Source organism: Narcine bancroftii, chromosome 5 (assembly GCF_036971445.1).
Source record: "Narcine bancroftii isolate sNarBan1 chromosome 5, sNarBan1.hap1, whole genome shotgun sequence".
Taxonomy (NCBI): Eukaryota; Metazoa; Chordata; class Chondrichthyes; order Torpediniformes; family Narcinidae; genus Narcine; species Narcine bancroftii.
In genome coordinates, this window is record NC_091473.1 from 254,451,247 (window position 1) to 254,470,811 (window position 19,565).

Consider the following 19,565-nt stretch of genomic DNA (forward strand, 5'->3'; position numbering starts at 1 on the left):
TAGTTCTAAATAGGAAGGATTATAGGGACATCCAAATCAAGATAGTCATTTAATGCTGAGATGCTTGGGAACTTCTTACAGAGTAGTGAATTTCTTGAACTTAGCCCTGAAGGTTTGTGGAGGTTAGATCATAGAACATAGCACTGTACAGGCCCTTCGGCCCTCAATGTTTTGCCAACCCACAAAAGTACTAAACCCTCCCTACTCCATAACCCTCTATTTTTCTTCTATCCATGTTCCTGTCCAAGAGTCTCTTAAATGCCCCTAATGTTTCAGCCTCCACTACCATCCTTGGCAAAGCATTCCAGGCCCCCACAACTCTCTGCATTTGTGGTGATATGTAATTACACCACTAGGTCACCAAGGTTCATCCCGGTGACCTTGCATATAAACCAGAGCTACAGTCTAGCCTTCCAGGTTCGTCTTGCAGAGAGACAAGACCTCTTAGTGTACATATTAGTTTATTAAAGCTGTCTTATACTCGCACTGTTGGTGTGGTTATTGTCAGTACAATTTAATAAACTAATATGTACTCTAAGAAGTCTTGTCTCTCTGCAAGACGAACCTGGCCCTAATGTCCCTGAATGCTCTGGTGGCTGCTGGGCACAGTATTAAATAAAACTTACCCCTGATGTCTCCCTTAAATTTCTCTCCCTTCACATTGTCCACATGTCCTCTGGTATTGCTGATCCTGCCCTGCTGGCTGCTACCCTATTTATGCCTCTCATTATCTTGTAGACCTCTATCAATTAAGTCTCCTCTCATCCTTCTATCCTCCAAAGAGAAAAGTACCAGCTCTGCTAACCTTCCCTCATAAGATGTATTTTCAAATCCAGGAAACACCCTGGTAAATCTCCTCTGCACCCTCTCCATGGCTTCCACATCCTTCCTGTAATGAGGTGACCAGAACTGAACATAATACTACAAGTGTGGTCTCACCCGAGATTTGTACAGTTGCAACATGACCTCTCGACTCCTGAACTGATAGGACAGCTGAGAAAGAGGTCTTCTCATTTCAAACTAAATTGTCATTACATGGACAAAAATAACAAAAGTAAATTGTATTGTAAAATATTTTGAAAAGCTGACACAGTTGGACAAACGGGAGAGCATGAGCAATTAGACATAGTTTTCATAGTTCAGAATAAAACTGGTCTATGAGAATATGGCAATCTGTATTATGTACAAATATTGTCAAAGCCAATAGAACTTGGCTAATTCACCTGTTAGAAATCATCCAATGTCTTTAAACAGAAGGAATCTGTAAGTTAAGCAGAGCAAAATGGTTTGCAATTTGGTTGGTTGAAATAAATATTGGTTGAGGATAGATAGATGCAAGGTTTACAGGGATATGGGCCAAAACGTATGGAGGAGGGATATTTTGGACAGTGTAGGCATGTTGGGCTGAAGGGCCTGATTCCACATTGCATAACTGGCTCTATGCCACTGCAAAAACTGCTGTTTTTTTCTCATTTTCCCAAACTTTCTTTTACATTCATCAGAACAGGTATTGTATAAGATCACAATAAAAAGATTACAGACATGACTGAATTAGACTGAAACATCACACAGTTGGCAACTGAGATGGTGAACTACTGCTTTCTAATGATGAAAGCTAACAAATTTCCTGTTGAATTAGTTTAATGAAGCCCATTATGTTGACTCAAAAGTACAGAGTACATTATAGACAGTAACATTCTGAGATCGCTATTTTCATCCACAAATAGTACCCATGATGTTGTAGTGAATGATAATCTTGAGAGCTGCATCAACCTGCTGTCTTTGGTGTTATCAGGTGTAGTACAAGCTGAAATAAGCCACTCGGTTCCTGTGTTTCCGGAATTCCTTGTCACCAGCAAGCTAAAAATAAAACAATTCTTAATACTAGTTTTTGTTTTTTTTCCTGGTGAACTGTGTATTATTTTGGTGTTTATTTTTGAATTGATCCAGCATGCCTCCACATGGCCTGATTTGTGTATAACATTGGGACACTCCACTAGCATGACCTCCTACCTCTATGATCTAAGCTTCAGCCAACAAGGTATCTCAAGTACCTTCTTTCCACCTGTCTGCCTATCCTTCTGGTTTTTAAGAATATGCCCAGGTCACTTTTCTCTTTGCAATTATCCCCATCCTTTTTTACTGAATTCTTCACCAAGTTTGAGTCCAGGAGTAGGGAGATCCTGCTACCGCTGTACAGGGCCTTGGTGAGACCACACCTGGAGTACTGCGTGCAGTTTTGGTCACCTTATCTGAGGAAGGACATCCTCGCCATGGAGGGGGTGCAGAGAAGGTTCAGTCGACTGATACCAGGAATGGAAGGACTTGCATATGAAGAAAGCTTGGATAGACTAGGCTTGTATTCTCTGGAATTTAAAAGATTGAGGGGGAATCTTATAAAAACATATAAAATTCTTAAGGGTTTAGACAGACTAGACACAGGAAGATTGTTTCCAATGCTGGAAAAACCAGAACCAGGGGTCACAGTTTAAGGATTAATGGGAAATTTTTTAGGACTGAGATGAGGAAAAATTTCTTCTCTCAGAGGGTGGTGGATCTGTGGAATTCTTTGCCACAGGAAGTAGTTGAGGCCGGTTCCTTGTCAATATTTAAGAGTAGGTTAGATTTGGCCCTTGTGGCTAAGGGGATCAGGGGGTATGGGGAGAAGGCAGGAACCAGGTACTGATTAGCCATGATCATATTGAATGGTGATGTAGGCTTGAAGGGCCAAATGGCCTCCTCCTCCTGCACCTATTTTCTATATTTCTCTGAATTATTTTACACATCTTTAGATTGAATTTCACTTTGCACTTTTCTGATCTAACTAACAGATAGTTTACTTCCTCACAGACAACGTCCATTTTTATATGATCTACACAGTCCTTAATTATGCCACTACATTTAAATCTTAATTGATGATGTGCACCATAAAAGGTGAAGAACCTGGCACTGAACCTCATTAAATTTCCACCAGCCTGCCTATCATTAATTATCTCCCCCTTTCTCTCTCTCTCTGTAATAGCTTTCTATCCCCTTATTGTTTTCCCTCTCTCACTGTTAATAGTTTCCCCTTTCTCTCCTCACTCCATCTGCTGTTTCCTTTCATCACTCTCCTTGTCACTTGTCCCCAAACACCACTCTTTCCCCTGTCTCCCTGGTCCCCTGTCCCCACTCCCTCCCTTCTCTCCTGCCCCGACTCTCTCCCTGGTCCACTTCCCCAGTTGCACCACATGTAGTTTTACCTCTTGTGTCTTTAGACAAGAATATAAACTAGATCCATTCTTGGCATCAATGTCACTTTAAACTGACTCAATGACAACGTTTTTGCTCTTTTGCCATGCCTCTTGTTTTCCTTGTAGTTTAAATGTCTGCCAGCCTTGTCCTTGAGCACATTCAATGACTCACCTCTGGGCCAGAGAAATCCAAAAGGCCACAATGCTCAGAGAATGAATTTTTACCCATCTCCACCTGAAGTGGGTGAGACCTTATTCTGAAAATAGTCCTCAAAATTCTAGAAACCCCCATAAGGGAGATGTCCCCTCAGCATTCACTCTGTTATAAATTAGATTTTTTTTTTAAAAAACAATTTTAAATTAGACATACAGCGCTGTAACAGGCCAATTCGGCCCTATAAGTCCTTGTGCCAAAATTAAACCCCATTAACCTACTCCCTGGTACGGTTTTATTTTTGAAAGATGGGAGGAAACCGGAGCCCACAGAGAAAACCCACACAGACACAAGGAGAACGTACAAACTCCTTACAGACAGCGCTGGATTCGAACCCAGGTCCAGTCCCAATCGCTGGCACTGTAAAGGCATTGCGCTAACTGCTAAGCCAACCATGCTACCCTTATGTTTTAAGATATTCTAAACTCCAGTCCGTACTTCACAATCTTTCTTCATTTGTCAACTTCATCATCTGAGGAATCAAACAAAGTTCAGCACTGCTTCCAATCCAAACACATCTTTAGAGGTAAAGGGAAAGATTCCATTATCGTCATGTAATACAGTACAACTCCGATTATCCAAAATGGTCGGGACTGGGCCTATTTTGGATAAATGTTTTTTTTGGAGAACTTGTCCTTTTTTAAAAACAGCCCAGGTGCAGCAGCAAATCACTTGTATCAAGGGGAAACAACAACAAAGGAAGCCTTTTAAGCATTAAAATAATGTTTAACACTCACCAAAAATGCTGGCTGCCATTGGTCACCAACATCTCCCCACCGAGGTCCCCACTCCTCCCAGGAGTCTGGGGTCTCTGCTCTTGCCGGGAGCCCGACATCCGTGCTGCCACCAGTAGTCCAAGGTCCACGTTGACACCGGCAGCCAGAGGTCCCCAGTTAGTTTGGCTCCGAAAAATTTTCAGATAGATGAGAATTTCTGATTTGTTTAAGATATCATTTACCCCAATTTTTTTTAAAATTTTGAATAATTGAGGATTTCGGAGAATCCGATTTCAGACAATCAGAGTTGTAACTACATTTAGAATGTCACACACGTGAAATTTGAGGAGCCACTCACTGAAACCTACAGCCCCTGGTGTTCCTATGTTAACGGCACCTTCCTTGTATGACTCCATATCCTTGGTAAAGATCAACATTTTATTAACCTTCCCAATTAATTGCAGTACTTGCATGCTAACTTTGTGTTTGGTGTACCAGGACCCCAGATCTCGGTACTGGAACATTTTGTAGTCTCCATTTAAACAATTTATTGTTTCTTCTCACTTCCAAAGTGAATAACATTTTTCCTACATTGTATTGCAATATGCCAACTTGATCATCTGTATCCCTTTGCTTGCTTCTTGTATCCTATTTATCTTCATATCACCAGCAAATCCGGCTACGGAAACTCAATTCCTTTTGTTCTCTCTGTATTGCACAGTCACTTTGTTTTCATTTGTTATCGGTTTATAGTTCTTTGATTTCTCTACATGTTTACTTTGTGTACAGTATAGTTTTTGCATGGCCAATGAGTGGGGATTCTGCCATGCCCACAGGAGAAAGGATTCTCAGGGTTGCACGTGATGTCATGTATGTACTCTGACGATAAATCTGAAATCTAATCATTAATTTGGTTTTAAATAATGGAGGCCTCAGCAACAATAATTGAGGCTCCCCACCAATACTGCATGCCAATTCAAAATTATCCATTTTCTATTCTGGCTTCCGCCCTCCTTTTCCCCAGTCCCGATGAAGCCCCAAACATTGACTGTCTACTGCCTTCCTTGAACGCTGACTGACCCACTGAGCTCCACCAGCATTTTGTGCATTGATCTATTTATTTGATGGTTAGTCATTCCTCTGTCTCTACCAGTGTGCATCCATATTATTGACAGTAATCTTTTGTGCAGATCATCCAAACCTTCTGGATATCTAGATCCATGACATCTTCTTAATCCTTTGGATTAGAAATGGCTTGCTTCTGCTCTGGTTGAATGAGTTCTGAGATGACCAATGAGTCTAATGTAAGAACGAGACTCCTCTACAGATGGGTCAAGAGGTGGCTGGCAAGGTATGAAGGTGGATAGATGTTTACACAGGGCCTCTGTGTGTCCCTGATAGATGTCCTCAAGATTCTCAATAACAACCCAAATACTCCTCCATTTTGAGTGGTCATGAGCCAGCAGTTCTCTGTTTCAATTGTATCTTTTGTTCTTACTGTCAATCTGTTCAATTTTCATGTGATCCACTAAATTCTTCATCATACCCCAACATTTAAGTCTCAGTGATTGATGCCCAGCATGAAACCCAATAGTCTTGGTGCTGGTGGACACTGAGCACAACAGAATTCCATCCATCTTCCAGTCATGATTATGGATGGTGTAGTGGTTAGCGCAACACCTTTAGAGCGCCAGCGATCAGAACCAGGGGGTCTAATCCCACGCTCCTTGCGTCTGCATGGGTTTTCCCCAGGGGCTCAGGTTTCTTCCCACTGTTTGAAACGTACCGGGGTGGAAGTTAATTGGGTGTAAATTGGGTGGCACAGACTCATGGGCCAGAATGGCCTGTTACTGTGCTGTATGTCTAAATTTAAATTTTAATTTAGAAAAATTTTTAAATTTAAAAATGTCAACATTCTTTTAAAACATTGCCCTTTGTTTCCTATTCAGAGAATTTTGGAATAAACTTGCAACCCTCTGTGAGCATTTACTTTTCGGAGCAGTCTGTAAATATGACATTTGTAAATTAGATCCTTTTCTCCTCTTTAAGTTCACTATCTCTATATTGATCCTCAAAAACTCAATTGTTAGTCTGTCATGACCATAACCTTACAATAATCTCTAACTTCCACGAAATAACAAATTGACTATTCGATACTTTTCTTAATAACCTGCTCATCACTGATGCTGACTGGGTTGTAATTATTTGCTTATCTTTTTTGAACAATTTTAGCCAACTAGCAATCTTCATATCCATCAATAAGCCTGCATCCTGTGAGGATTGAAAAATGAAGTTATTAATTCCTCTATTATAGCTCTTAACAACCCCAAACACATTTCATCCTGGCCTGACAACTTACCCATTTCTGAAGATGCTAAACTTCCATTTAGTAATAGAGCATAGAACACTCCAGCACAGTACAGGCCCTTCGGCCCATGATGTTGTGCTGACCTATATAAACCTACTCAACAATCTAAACCTTCCCTACCCCGCACCCACAACCCTCTTATTTTTCTTAGATCCATGTGCCTAAGAATCTTTTAAATTTCCCTATTGTATTAGTCTCCACCATCACTCCTGCCAATGAATTCCAAGCACCCATTACATTCAGTGTAAAAAAAAAACTTACCTCTGACATCTCCCCTAAACGTTCCTTCCCTCACCTTGAACAAATATCTGCTAGTGCTTGCTACTCTCGCCCTGGAAAAAAGGTGGTAGCTGTCTACCCTGTCTAAGCCTTTCATAATCTTGTAGACCTCTATTAAGTTTCCTCTTATCCTTCTCTGCTCCAAAGGAAAAAGCCCTAGTGCTGTTAACCTTGCCTCATAAGACAGGTTTTCCAATCCAGGCAACAACCTGGTAAATCTCCTCTGCTCCCTCCCGTAACCTCCACGACCTTCCTGTAATGAACTGAACTGAATATTCCAAATATGGTCTAACCAGAGTTTGAAAGAGCTGCCACATGACCTCATGGCTCTTGAACTCAATCCCCTGACTAATGAAGGCCAGGATACCATAATCTTCTTAACTACCCTATCCATCTGCAAAGCAAACTTGAGACATCAATGGACTTGGACCCCGAGGTCCTTCTGTTCTACCTCACTGTTAAGAATCATGCCATTAACTATCTTTTAAGTTTGACCTTCCAAAATACACTTATCTGGATTGAACTCCAACTGCCACTCCTGTGCCCAAATCTGCATCCTCTCTAAATCCTGTTGTAACCTACAACAACCTTCTACACTATCCACAACAACTCCAACCTTCATTTCATCTGCAAATGTACTGACCAATCCTTCCATTTCTTCATCCAGGTCATTTATAAAGAGCAGGGGATCCAAAACAGATCCCTGCGGATCTCCACTAGTCACTGACCTCCAGATAGAATATGCTCCATCCTCTGCTTTCTGCAAGAAAACTATTTACATTTAAGTATACAAGAACTGCTCTCCCCTAGACCACAGATACTGCTAAATTGAGAATGCATCTCAAGCCTTCGCGCAAAGTAACCTCCCCTCCAACTGCACTGCATTAGGAAAGCAGCCAACAGATTAGATCATCCTCCATCATGTCCTCCTCCCCCTCTCCTGTCAGGCAGAACACGCAAAAGTTGGAAACACAACACCAGGTTCGCAGATAGTTTTTCCCCCACTGGTATCAGACGCTTGAACGAATCTCTCATTAGTAAAATTATGCTCCCTTTGCACTGATTTAACCAAATCTTTTCTCTGTTACAATTACAGAGTGAAACATGAAAGTCTGCAGATGGTGTGATTGTCGTAAAAACACAAAAATGTTGGAGGAACTCAGCTGGTCTCACAGCGTCCATGGGAGGTAAAGATATTATTATCGATGTTTCAGGCCTGAGCCCTTCAAGTTCCGCTGCATCATATTCTATCTTTTGTTTAATATTCCACTAGCTGTCATACTTACGGATAGGTTGATTGACCTGGATAGCATGTAAAATAGTAACTCAGTTCGTATTGCATGACACAGAAAATTCAATTCAAAAATGACTTGCATAGTAAAAACAATTCTAATTTTTTAAAAGTTGGACATACAGCGCAGTAACAGGCCTTTAAGGCCAATGAGCCCTTGCCACCCAATTGACCTACAACCCCCGGTACGTTTTTAAGGGTGGGAGAAAACCAGAACACCTGGAGGAAACCCTTGCAGACATGGGGAGAACATGCAAACTCCTTACGGACATTGGGCGATTCGAACCCCAGTCCTGATCACTGGTGCAGTAACAGCATTGCGCTAACCACTACACTAACAGTGCCGCCCAAACTGCTCCTTCTAGTACCGCTGAAGCATGGACTCACCAACCCATGTCTTTAACTACCAGGCTCAATGGTGTCGTGGTCACCCAATCATCAATTAAAGGAAAGCTTTGCATATTATCTCAAGGATCCTTTACTTGGTCAAAATTTCACACCATTTTAAATCTGTGTTGCCTTTTCTATTTTCATAAAAGATAAAAGCTACCCTTTGGTAAATAATTTGAACTACCAGTGCTTTGGAACAACTCGACAGATTCAGCTCCAAGGTTACTCCTACCAGTTTGGTGGCCATACCTCAATACGTAACGTGCGCTTTTTTGGAGCAGGGACCAAACTCCAGTCTGGAGAGTCAAACTTCATGGGCCAAGTAACATGCCTGTTTCTAGGTGTGTTGAGCTCATATGTTCCAGGGCTACAAATATAACAACATTCTTATTTTAGATTTGTTTGGACAGACAAGTCCAACCTGAATTAAAAACTAATGTGACCATTAAAATTCATAATAATATCAGTGCATAATTGTAAATGCAGATACAGTAAAACCCCTGGTATCTAACACCTTTGGGATTGGTAGATGCCAGATAAGTGAATTTTCCAGTTGCTTGAGATTATATGGCGAACTAAAGGCGAGGGGCACCAATTTTAAACCTATATTTTTTACCTATTGTATTTATTTTTCGCAATTATTTTGCAGATTGCTTGAGGCTGTCGGTTGTTTGAATTCCAGATAACAGGAGTTTTGCTGTACAAAATAACACCAACCAGGATTTAAGGGTTACACAAAAACTGCAGATGGTGAAATCTTGTGCAAACAAAGAGCTGCTGGAAGAAGTCACCACGTCAGGCAGCATCCGTGAGGAGAAATGGTCAGTCAACATTTAGCGTCAAGACCCTTTATTGTGGAAAGGGGAGATATCAACTACATGAAGAAAAAGCTGGGGAGAGGCAAAAGGTGGGAGACTTGGAAGGAGGCAATGTTAGAGAGAGAAGTAAGATTGGGAGGAGTTAAAGAGATGGAAACAGGAGAACCAGATGGAAGTATGAGATGCCTAAAATTAGAAAAACCGAAGCTCATGCCGTTGGGTTTAAGGCGATCCAGGGAGAATATGACATGTTGTTCCTTAGATTTCTGTTTGGCCTCACCCTGAGGCTGAGGACAATCATGTCTGTGTGGGAATACTGCAAGGAATTGAAATGGTTGGTGACTGGGAGTTCAAGCTCAGAATGAGCACAGGTGTTCAGCGAAGCTGTGGCACAATCTGCATTTGATCTCTCTGATGTAGAGGAAGCCACGTGAGGTACCCCAAATCAGAATGGATGGAGTGCATGTAAAGCTCTTCCTCACCTGAAGGTCTGTTGGTGGCCCTGGATGGAGGAGAGCAAGGAAATGGAGAGACAAGTTTTATACTTTCTGTGGCTACAGTCGGAAGCACCTCAGAAAGTAGGAGGGAAGAGCAGACTGGGGAGTCTCGGAGAGACTTATCTTTGCACAAGGTAGATAAGGATGTGGAGAATTTGTGAGGATGGTGCTCTTATAGACACAGAGTGGGAAGAGGAATAATTCATGTAGCTGAGAGAATCAGTGGGTTTGTAGCAGATGTCCATTGATAGTTTGTCCTCTGGGACGGAGTCAGAGAGGTCAAGGAAGGCGAGAGAGATGTCAGAAGCAGTCCAGGTAAATTTAAAGGCCTGGTGGAAGTTAGAGGCCCACAGGATGTGAATGTTTCTACAGGGTGAAGTAGCAATAACAATCTGGGAGTGAATCTGGGAAGCTGACAAATGCACGGATGAAGAAAGCAAGTTGAGAGAAAGAAAATGAAATAAGTGAAGTGATTAGTTATAGGAAGTTCCGTCACTTTTTCCGTATCTTTACTTACCCAGGAATCTGAAATTTACTTGATGAGCTCTGTTTGCTCCGTTGAGATGTGGAACCAAATGGTACATTTGATGGTTTGAAACTACAATCACTTCCAAACTTTTTCTGATATACCGTGGGGCCAGGTGATAGACTGTCCTGAAGAGATTATATTAATTTTTTTTAAAGGATTGCAAAAATGCAGTGCGAAAAACATCTGGAGCTGCATTGATGGGAGTTGCTGCCTTTAAATCTGAATTACGATGTATTTTGTTAACTACAGTTACAGTGAAACACCAAAGTCTACTGAGATTGTAGTAAAAACACACAGATATACTAGGGGAACTCAGCTGGTCTCAAAGCATACTTAGGAGGTGAGGATGTATTATGGACGTTTCAGGCCAAAGCAAAAAGCAGGCAGGAATTTTAATTAAAGACTGGGAGAAAAAGAGAGAAGAATGGGAGAGGGAGGATTCCAGACCAGCAGCCAAAAGGTGTTAATTGGATATGATAAGAGGACCTGTGAAAATTGAGTTTGGCTCTGTGAAAGGAGGGAGAGAGAGAAAAAGAACAAACTGAGGGAAGGAGAGAAGGGAAGGGGGATAATTTAATGGAAACCGGTAAATTCAATGTTAATGCCATCCAGTTGGAGGATGGTGTCCCCAGACGGAAGATAAAGGTGGGTTTGTGGGTGGTCTCGGTCTGGCAGTGCACATTAACTACAATTACTTAGAACAGGACAAGGTGGAGGTATATGGTTCGATGACAGGTCAGCGTTGATCCTGCAGGATGCAGGAACCCTTCCTTTTCATGAGTGCCTACAGTAATATTCCTAGCCCATTGTCCAAAGAAATTCTTTGAAGCCCAACTGCTCACAACGATAACAGCAACAAAGAACTTCTTTACAACCATCCTGTTGCCCCATTCAATCTATTGCCCTCTTGGTACCTACCCCTGAGACCGCAGGAACTGCTCCACTTGCCCCCACACCTCCTCCCTCTCCACCGTTCGGGGCCCAAAACAGTCCTTCCAAGTGAAGCAACACTTCACTTGTGAAGCCCCAGGGGTCTCTACTGCATCCAGTACTCCAGTTGTGATCTCCTCTACGTCAGAGACTGGACACAGACTGGGAGATCGCTTCGCTAACCACCTCAGCTCCGATGGCTGCAATAGAGGGGACTTCCCAATGGCCAACAACTTCAATTCTGCACCCCATTCCAACACCGACATGTCTGTCCATGGACTCTTGCATTGACAGACCAAGGAAGAGCACCACCTAATATTCCATCTGGGGACTCTCCAACTGTAAAGTATTCACATCGACTTCTCTGGTTTCCATTAGATCTCTCCCTGGTCTCCTTCTCTTCCACATCCCTCTTTCTCCTTTCCTCCAGCTCCCCACCCCTTTCCCTCTCCATTCAGAGAGCTACCCCTTCCCCCCATCACTTCAGGTTTTTTTCTCATGTGTACTCCCCCCTTTTATCCACCCATGACCTCTTGCCTTGCTTGTGGATCTATGCTCCTCCACCAGTCCCTCATTTCCCCCCCCCCATCAAAATTTTATTTAGGTTCCTGCCTACATTTTGCTCATTCCTTGATGAAGGGCTCAGGCCAGAAACGTTGGTTATGAATCTTTATCTTTGCTGTGTAAAGAACGCTGCGTGACCTGCTGAGTTTCTCCAGCATTTTTTGTGTCTACTTCAACTACCCTCTGAATTGCTGGGCTTTACTGACCCTTGAAAATATCCGCAGAAACATTGCACATATGCAGGCGATGGCTATCTATAACACAGAAAAAGCAATTTAATGCCAATTCAGCACCAACCTGAGGTGAGAATCGAACCGACTTCCTCGCTCCCAGTGCATATCCTATTTTACTCTCTGGTTTCTTTCCCAGGTTACTGGACAAACTGTTTTGCTGCAAAGTAACGGAGATATAATGAACAACAGGTCAATCGCAACACAAATGTAATGTCGGCTGAAGCTAACTACTGATGTAGAGCCAGAATGTTTTCTGCCTTATGTTGATCCTTAACCATTTGTCTGTTGTCTTCATGAAGGATCAGATTCTTTGACAGGTTAACGCAAGCACTAATGAAATCAGATCAGGAAAAAAATTAAATTTAAATTCAGCACAGTAACAGGGCCATTCGGGCCCACGAGCCCGTGCCGCCCAATTAACCTACAACCCCCATACATTTTGAAGGGTGGGAGGAGAGGCAGGCAGACACAGAGAAATCGTACCAACTAATTACAGACACCACTGGATTCGAACCCGGGTCGCTGGAACTATAATAGCGCTGTGCTCACCGATACGCTAACGGTGCTGCCCACAAATTGAACTCCACCCATTCAAACGCAACTGTGGGAGAGCAGGTATTATTATGGGCAGGTTGTCCTGTTGATTATTTTAATTAAAGGGGAGAATACACAGACACAAGGTCAGTATCATAATCAGAATTTATTGTCACGAACTTCGTTGTTTTGTGGCAGCGTCAACAGTGCAAACGTAATAATTCATATAAACCACCTTACAAAATAAATAAAAATAGTGCAAGAAAAATGAAAGAGAAAGGCAGTGTCTGTGGTTCATTATTCATTCAGGAATCTGATGGTAAAAAAGCTGTTTTTGTTCCATTAGGTGTTCGTCTTCAGGTTTCTGTACCTCCTTCCAGTGAGAAGAGGGCATGGCCTGGGTGGTGGGGGTCTTTGAGGACAGTTGCTGCTTTCTTAAGACACTGTATCTTGTAGATGTCCTCAATGGAGTGAAGTTTGGTGCCTATGATGTCGCAGGACAAGTTAACAACCCTCTGGAGTTTTTTCTTGTCCTGAGCACCAGACAGTACCTCCGTACCAGACAGTGATGTAACCAGTCAGAATGCTCGCCACGGTCCACCTGTAGAAGTTTTCAGAAATCTTCAGTGACGTACCAAATTTCCTCAAACACCCCTCCTTAAAGTATAAAGCATCGATATGGAAGCTCCAGGACAGATCCTTGGAGATGTTAACACCTACAAATTTGAAGTTCTTGACCCTCTCCATTGCTGACCCCCTCAATGAAGACTGGTTCGTGTTCTCCTGAGTTCTTCCTGAACTTCAGTTAAGGAGTTTCATCCCTCAGAGGTTGTGAATCAATATAACTCTCCCCCAGAGGCTACTCAGCTGTTGAGAATATTCATAGTCCCTTAGTTTTACAGCACAAAAATGGGCCATCGCCCCCCCAATCATCCACTCATCCAGGCCAACCAAGTTTCCTGCTTGACCTAGTCCTATTTGCATGCATTTGGCCCATCTCTTTCTAAACACTTCCTGTCCAAATCCATGTTACTGAAGAGAGAGTCGACAGGTCCAGGTTCTTCAGAATGAACACCTCCAGCGACCTGACCTGGAACAAGCACATTGACAATTTGGTCAATAAAACTATTTTACTTTCTTTGAAGTCAAAGGAAGTTTGGCAGGACCCCACCCATCAACAACATCTATGGGCGGACCAAGAGCAGATTTGCTGGTTGTATCCTAGGATGGGAGCTGCTCTGCTCAAGATCGAAAGAAGCTGCAGAAGGTGGTGAATGCAGCTCAGAATATCACGTAAACTTAAGATGAATATTTTTCCACAAATTCAGTATCTTTTTCAATCGATTCCTTGTTCTCTTTCGATATCTTTTTTGCAAGTAGTCTGAGAATTTCTATGGAAGGGAAAACTAGCAAGAGTAGTGAAGCATAAATTGACTTGGAAGTACACCTTGGGAGGTTTGCAATTACCCCATTTTCAAAATTATTATGAGGCAGCTCAATTAAGATTTATTAATCGAATGTTAGCTGTTTTGTGTCCCCCTAGTTGGGCCAGGGTAGAATTGGCTGGTATAATGGAACCTCGTCCACATCAATTTGTATTTAAATGGAATTCTGTTTTATTACAAAGATACAATGTACCAGTTTTGAAACATTTATTAGGGATTTGGATCAAAAGGAATTTATTCACGATCCTTTATCCGGACATCTAAAATCCAGAAAGCTCCAAAATCCGGCAAGTGGGGACCAGCGGTCAGGGGAGGTGGCCGAAGGACCACAGTCGGGGGAGACGGCTGAGGGACCGTGGTCGGGGGAGACGTCTGGGCAGCCGAGGGACCGTGGTTGGGGAAGACGTCCGGGTGGCGAGGGACTGGCGGTAGGGGGAGACAGCCAGGCGACTGGAAAGGGGTGGGGGTGGATAAGGCAGCACAATTCGGGTGGGTTTTCTGAAATCCGTAAAAATATGAAATTCGGAACACACTGTCCCTCAAGGGTTCCGGATAAAGGATCGTGTCCCTGTAATAGGTTCAAAAGGTAAAATATCGGTTCAGGCCCCAATATATCAAAATAAATTAATTCCTTTTACATGGAATAATAGATTTTTAGGAAATTGGCAGATCAAAGGAATAAAGTTATTGCATGATTGTTTTGAAGAGGGTAAATTTTATCATTTAATCAACTTAGAGAGAAATTTGGGATTTCAGAGAATTCTTTGTTTGTATATTATCAAGTTAGAGCATTAGTGAAAGATAATTTTGGAAGAAAAATGAAAATTCCCAAGTTAACAAAATTTGAGTTCGTGATTTCTCATTTTTTAGATAAGGGTTTTATTTCAGAGATGTATGAGTTGTTACAAGATACTATGGATTAAATTGGAAAATTATTTAACTTGTGATATCGATCAGGCCGACTGAGGGTATGAATAAATTGTTTAATGTAATGTATCATTTTTTGCATCAGTTATATTTAACCCCTGAGAAATTGCAAAATTATGGATTTAGTAACTCAGAGTTGAGTTTTAGATGTGGATCATGTGCTGGAACTTTTTTACACTCTGGCTTTGTGATAAAGTTCAATCATTTTGGTATAAAATCAGGGAATTTCTTCCATATTTGTTTAAAATCCAATTTTTATTAGATCCCAAAAAATGTTTGTTGGGTTATATTGTTCCGTTTATGAACTTGGGGTTAGATAAGTTTCAGACAGTATTTTTGTGTTTAGCATTGGCGGTAGCGCGTAAATGTGTTGCGACTTCTTGGAAAGACAAAGTTGAGATAAATGTAAATCGTTGGCACAATGAGTTGAGGTCCTGTATTTATATGGAAAATATAACATATAATCTGGATGATAATTATGATTATTTTGTTAAGATGTGGTCGCCTTATTTGAAATGTATGATGAGGCCAAATTTAGAGTACTGTGTGCAGTTCTGGTCACTGATTTATAGGAGGGATATTAACAAGATAGAGAGAGTGCAGAGAAGATTTACAAAAATGTTGCCTGGGTTTCAGCATCTGGAATACAAGAAGAGATTGAGCAAATTAGGTCTTTATTCCTTGGAACGTAGAAGGCTGAGAGGGGATTTGATAGAGGTGTTTAAGATAATGAGAGGGCTAGATAGAGTTGATGTGGAAAGGCTTTTCCCATTGAGAGTAGGAGAGATGGATACAAGAGGTCATGGGTTGAGAGTTGACGGGCAAAGGTTTAGGAGTAACATGAGGGGGAACTTCTTTACTCAGAGAGTGGTTACTGTGTGGAATGGGCTTCTGGGAAAGGTGGTGGAGGCAGGGTCAATTTTGAAATTTAAGAAAGTTGGATAAGTATATGGATGGGAGGGGGATGGAGGGATATGGGCAGAGTGATGGTAAGTGGGATTAGAGGAGGGTACTTGGATCAGTGCAGACTAGAAGGGCCAAATTGGCCTGTTTCTGTGCTGTAATGGTTATATGGTATGTATTTTCTTTGATGCTTCCCTTGTGGGGTCTGTTGAGGGTGGGAGAGTTGTAGTTCTAATCTTTATATTAAGGATTTTGTAAAAGTTTTTGTTTGGAAAATATTTTAAAAAAATTTTTAAAAGAATATCACGCAAACCTCGTTCCCCTCCATGGACTACATCTCCCGCTGCTCAGGAGAGGAAGCCAACACACTGAAGGACCCATCGCACCACGGACACAATCACTTCTCCCCCCTCCCATAGGGGAAAAGGTTCAAGGGTGAGAGATCATGCATCAACTGACTCATCACCAATTTCTTCCCCACAGTCATCAGGCACCTGCATGAACCCCACAACAGATCTCTCACTTTGTGCTTAATCACTACAAATCTGTACTCTGTAAATGATGCTCATTGAACAGCTGCTTAAAGATAATGAGACCACGGTTAGCATAGCTGTTAACACAACCCTGTTACAGCACCAACAACTGAGACTGGGGTTTGAATCCTATGCTATCTGTAAGGAATTTCTATGTTCTCCACGTGTCTGCATGGGCCTCCTCCAAGGGCTACAGTTTCCTCAAAATGTACCAGGGGTGTAGGTTAATTGGACAGCACGAGCTTGTGGGCTGAAATGGCCTGTTAGTGTGTGTGTGTGTGTGTGTGTGTGTGTGTGTGTGTGTGTGTGTGTGTGTGTGTGTGTGTGTGTGTGTGTGTGTGTGTGTGATTTTTTTTTTATTTAAAAAATTTAACCCGTTTGTCTCTTCACAGAGGAACTCTACTTGCAGTTCTAGGCACTTTGTTACAAAAAAAACTTTAAACTTAAAATTAATAATAACGTTGAGCATACAAAATGGGTGTCATAGTGGCCAGGTCCACAATTTGGGCTTCCTCTTATTGGGGGAAACTCGTTTCCATGTCTGTCTGGAGCCCAGTGAAGAGGAAACAACTTTCGTTCAGGTACATCCGTTGGCAAAATTTTTCTTGAAGCTGTTGGGATTGAAAAGAAATCCTTATTGCAGTTCAAGATAGTGCGACAGCTGTTTGCCAGTTCTTAGTTAACAGCACCAGAAATTGGTGCTTTCACTTTCACTGGCCCCTCGCGATTCAAGGGTAGAGGTGGAGGGATGTTTCTCTAACTGGAGATCTATGACTGGTGCTGCTCCACAAGTATCAGTGCGAGGGCCTCTCCGTGATTTGGATGAAAATGTAGGGGGGCTAATGAGCAAGTTTGCCGATGGCTCAAAAGCTGGTGGAGTTGTGGATACTGAGCAAGGTTGTCAAAGGACACAATAGCTAACAGATCAGTTGGAAAGTTGGGCAGAGAAATGGCAGAGTTTAATCCTAATACAAGGTACACCAAACTAACTCCTGGAATGGAGGACTTGCCCAAATAAGGACACATTAAATAGACTGCCCCCAAAATATCTAGGATTGTCTAGAACAGAGATGCCAACGCTCAGGACAAGAAAAAAAATTCAAGGATTGGTAACTCAGCCTGCGACCTTTTGGGCACCAGACTTCATACCATCAGGGACATCGACACGAGACAGTGTCTTAAAAAAGCAGCCTCTATCCTCAAGGACCCCCACCACCCAGTCCACGCCCTCTTCACTCTGCTGCCATCGGGGACCTGCAGACGAGCCTCCAGCGGCACAACGACAGCTTCTTCCCCACTGCCATCAGATTCCTGAATGATCCTTGAACTTGGACTTCTCGTGCACTAGTTTCATCTGTTGTTTAAGGGGTTTATATGAACGTTTGCCCCGTGAAGCTGCCGCAAAACAATGGATTTTGTGATGATAAATTCTGATTCTGATTGGGAAGAGTTAGTCTCATTGGATCATATGAACTGCCACAACAGATGCTGAGGGGAGGAGGGGGGGGGGGGGGGGGGAGAGGTCAACCCTTCAGCCCAACTTGTCCATGCCGTCCTATTTGCCTAGATCTGGTGTCACTGAAAAGCTGAGAGAAGGGAGGGAGGGAGGAAGCAACTCCAGTCAGTAGAGATAAGAGAGGGGGGGGGGAGAGAGAGGCCAACCCTTCGGCCCAACTTGTCCATGCTGTCCCATTTGCCTAGATCTGGTGTCACTGAAAAGATGAGAGGTGAGAGGGAGGGAGGGAGCACCTCCAGTCAGTAGAGATAAGAGGGGAGGGGGAGGAGAGGCCAACCCTTCGGCCCAACTTGTCCATGCTGTCCCATTTGCCTAGATCTGGTGTCACTGAAAAGATGAGAGGTGAGAGGGAGGGAGGGAGGGAGCACCTCCAGTCAGTAGAGATAAGAGGGGAGGAGAGGCCAACCCTTCGGCCCAACTTGTCCATACTGTCCCATTTGCCTCGATCTGGCGTCACTGAAAAGCTGAGAGGAGGGAGGGAGCTCAGTGGCCTGCTGGTGGGGTGGGGAGGAAAGACGGACCCCCGCCGGTTTGCTGGAACGGCTGCCTCCCTCCGGTTGCCCCGGGGCCTGTCCCGCCTACCTGGCCAGCCCGCCGCCATGCCGTGCCGTCCGTTGCCCCGGGGCGGCAGAGCGCCGGCACCGCGCATGCGCCCAGCGCCGGCCAGTGGAAGCGCCGGCACCGGTGCGGTCCGCGTGTGGGAGCCGGACGCCCGCTCCGTCCCGGGGCCCCAGTGGTCCCGCTCAGCATGGAGCAGCGACGGAGTGGAGGGAGATGACCGCAGCCTGCGCCAGGAGCTCTGCAGCCAGGACGGGTCCCTCCAGCACGTCCACAATCAGCCTGGGCCCGGACAATGAGCCGGGGTTCTTCTGCGAGCAGATCCACAGGCTATCCCTAGCATTCACTCAGAGACGGAAAGAGCGCTGGCTGCAGCAGGCGTGTACAATGGGGGAATCCGAGCAATTTGCCCAGTTAGTGCCCCACTCACACGGAAGCTTGAACGGGTCCGAACCCGGTCAGCGGGCTCCGAAATCAACCGTGTCCCTGCCCTACCTCGGAGGGAGTCCGCGAACCCAGGACACGTCCTCCGGCCGGCGGCTTGAAAACCAAAATGCCGACCCGGGTACTCCTGTGATGTCAGCCCCTAAATGGACGGCAAAGGTAGCATAGCAGGGCAGCTCGGTGAGTGTAGGAGCATGACGGGTGGCAAGATGAGGAATACAACATGACAGCGATCAGGACCAGAGTTTGAATCCCGTGCTGTCTGTAAGGAGTTTTCCTCCAGGGCTCCAGTTTCCTCTTGCCCTTCAAAACGTACTGGGCGTGCAGGTCAATCGGGTGTAATTGGGCAGCATGGGCCCGTGGGCCGAAAGGGCCCGTTACCATGATGCATGTCTAAATTTAAAAGTTAAAAAATAGCCCTCGCTGTAGAGAACATCATGGATCCAAGCAGGGGCAAGCTACACAATGATCAGAGGAGAAAATGGAATGGGGGTGGGGGGGGGGGGGGGGGCGGTGGGAGGGAGGTCACACAGATGAAAATCATTGAAAAGAGGTGTCAGCCGCAGATGGTTGGGTCCCTGCCTGTTGCTGGGAAGTTGTGGAAGAACGGATTGGAGACCTCCAGTATCGTGTCACAGACTTT

At 43.8% G+C, this 19,565-nt stretch overlaps 3 protein-coding genes across 14 annotated transcripts in view; 1 reads left to right on the forward strand and 2 right to left on the reverse strand.

Moving 5' to 3' along the window:
• Positions 1 to 5,830, reverse strand: part of LOC138765232 (cleavage and polyadenylation specificity factor subunit 6-like) — a 65,539-nt gene extending 59,709 nt beyond the window's left edge. For 2 of the 3 annotated variants that reach the window (XM_069942215.1, XM_069942214.1), the window contains exon 1: positions 4,185 to 5,828. In XM_069942215.1, coding sequence (XP_069798316.1) covers positions 4,185 to 4,203 — 19 coding nt within the window. In that variant the 5' untranslated portion in view covers positions 4,204 to 5,828. Of the gene's footprint in view, positions 1 to 4,184 lie in introns of all 3 variants that reach the window. The other variant, XM_069942216.1, reaches the window with a different exon arrangement.
• LOC138765233 (acidic mammalian chitinase-like) overlaps positions 1 to 19,565 on the forward strand; it is a 53,365-nt gene that overhangs the window by 3,961 nt on the left and 29,839 nt on the right. For 7 of the 10 annotated variants that reach the window (XM_069942220.1, XM_069942224.1, XM_069942223.1 and 4 more), the window contains 3 exons: positions 5,354 to 5,514; positions 7,907 to 7,997; positions 9,141 to 9,312. The gene's annotated coding sequence lies outside the window, so the exon portion shown is untranslated. Of the gene's footprint in view, positions 1 to 5,353; positions 5,515 to 7,633; positions 7,792 to 7,906; positions 7,998 to 9,140; positions 9,313 to 19,565 lie in introns of those variants that run through there. The other 3 variants (XM_069942227.1, XM_069942226.1, XM_069942222.1) reach the window with 3 other exon arrangements.
• On the reverse strand, positions 1,624 to 18,598 carry LOC138765234 (ciliary microtubule-associated protein 3-like). The gene is made up of 6 exons (XM_069942231.1): positions 18,503 to 18,598; positions 16,876 to 17,015; positions 12,127 to 12,219; positions 10,324 to 10,460; positions 8,741 to 8,858; positions 1,624 to 1,860 (listed from the first exon to the last, which is right to left on the reverse strand). Exons 1-6 carry the CDS (start codon positions 18,567 to 18,569, stop codon positions 1,792 to 1,794), a joined length of 624 nt encoding a protein of 207 aa, XP_069798332.1. The 5' UTR covers positions 18,570 to 18,598; the 3' UTR covers positions 1,624 to 1,791.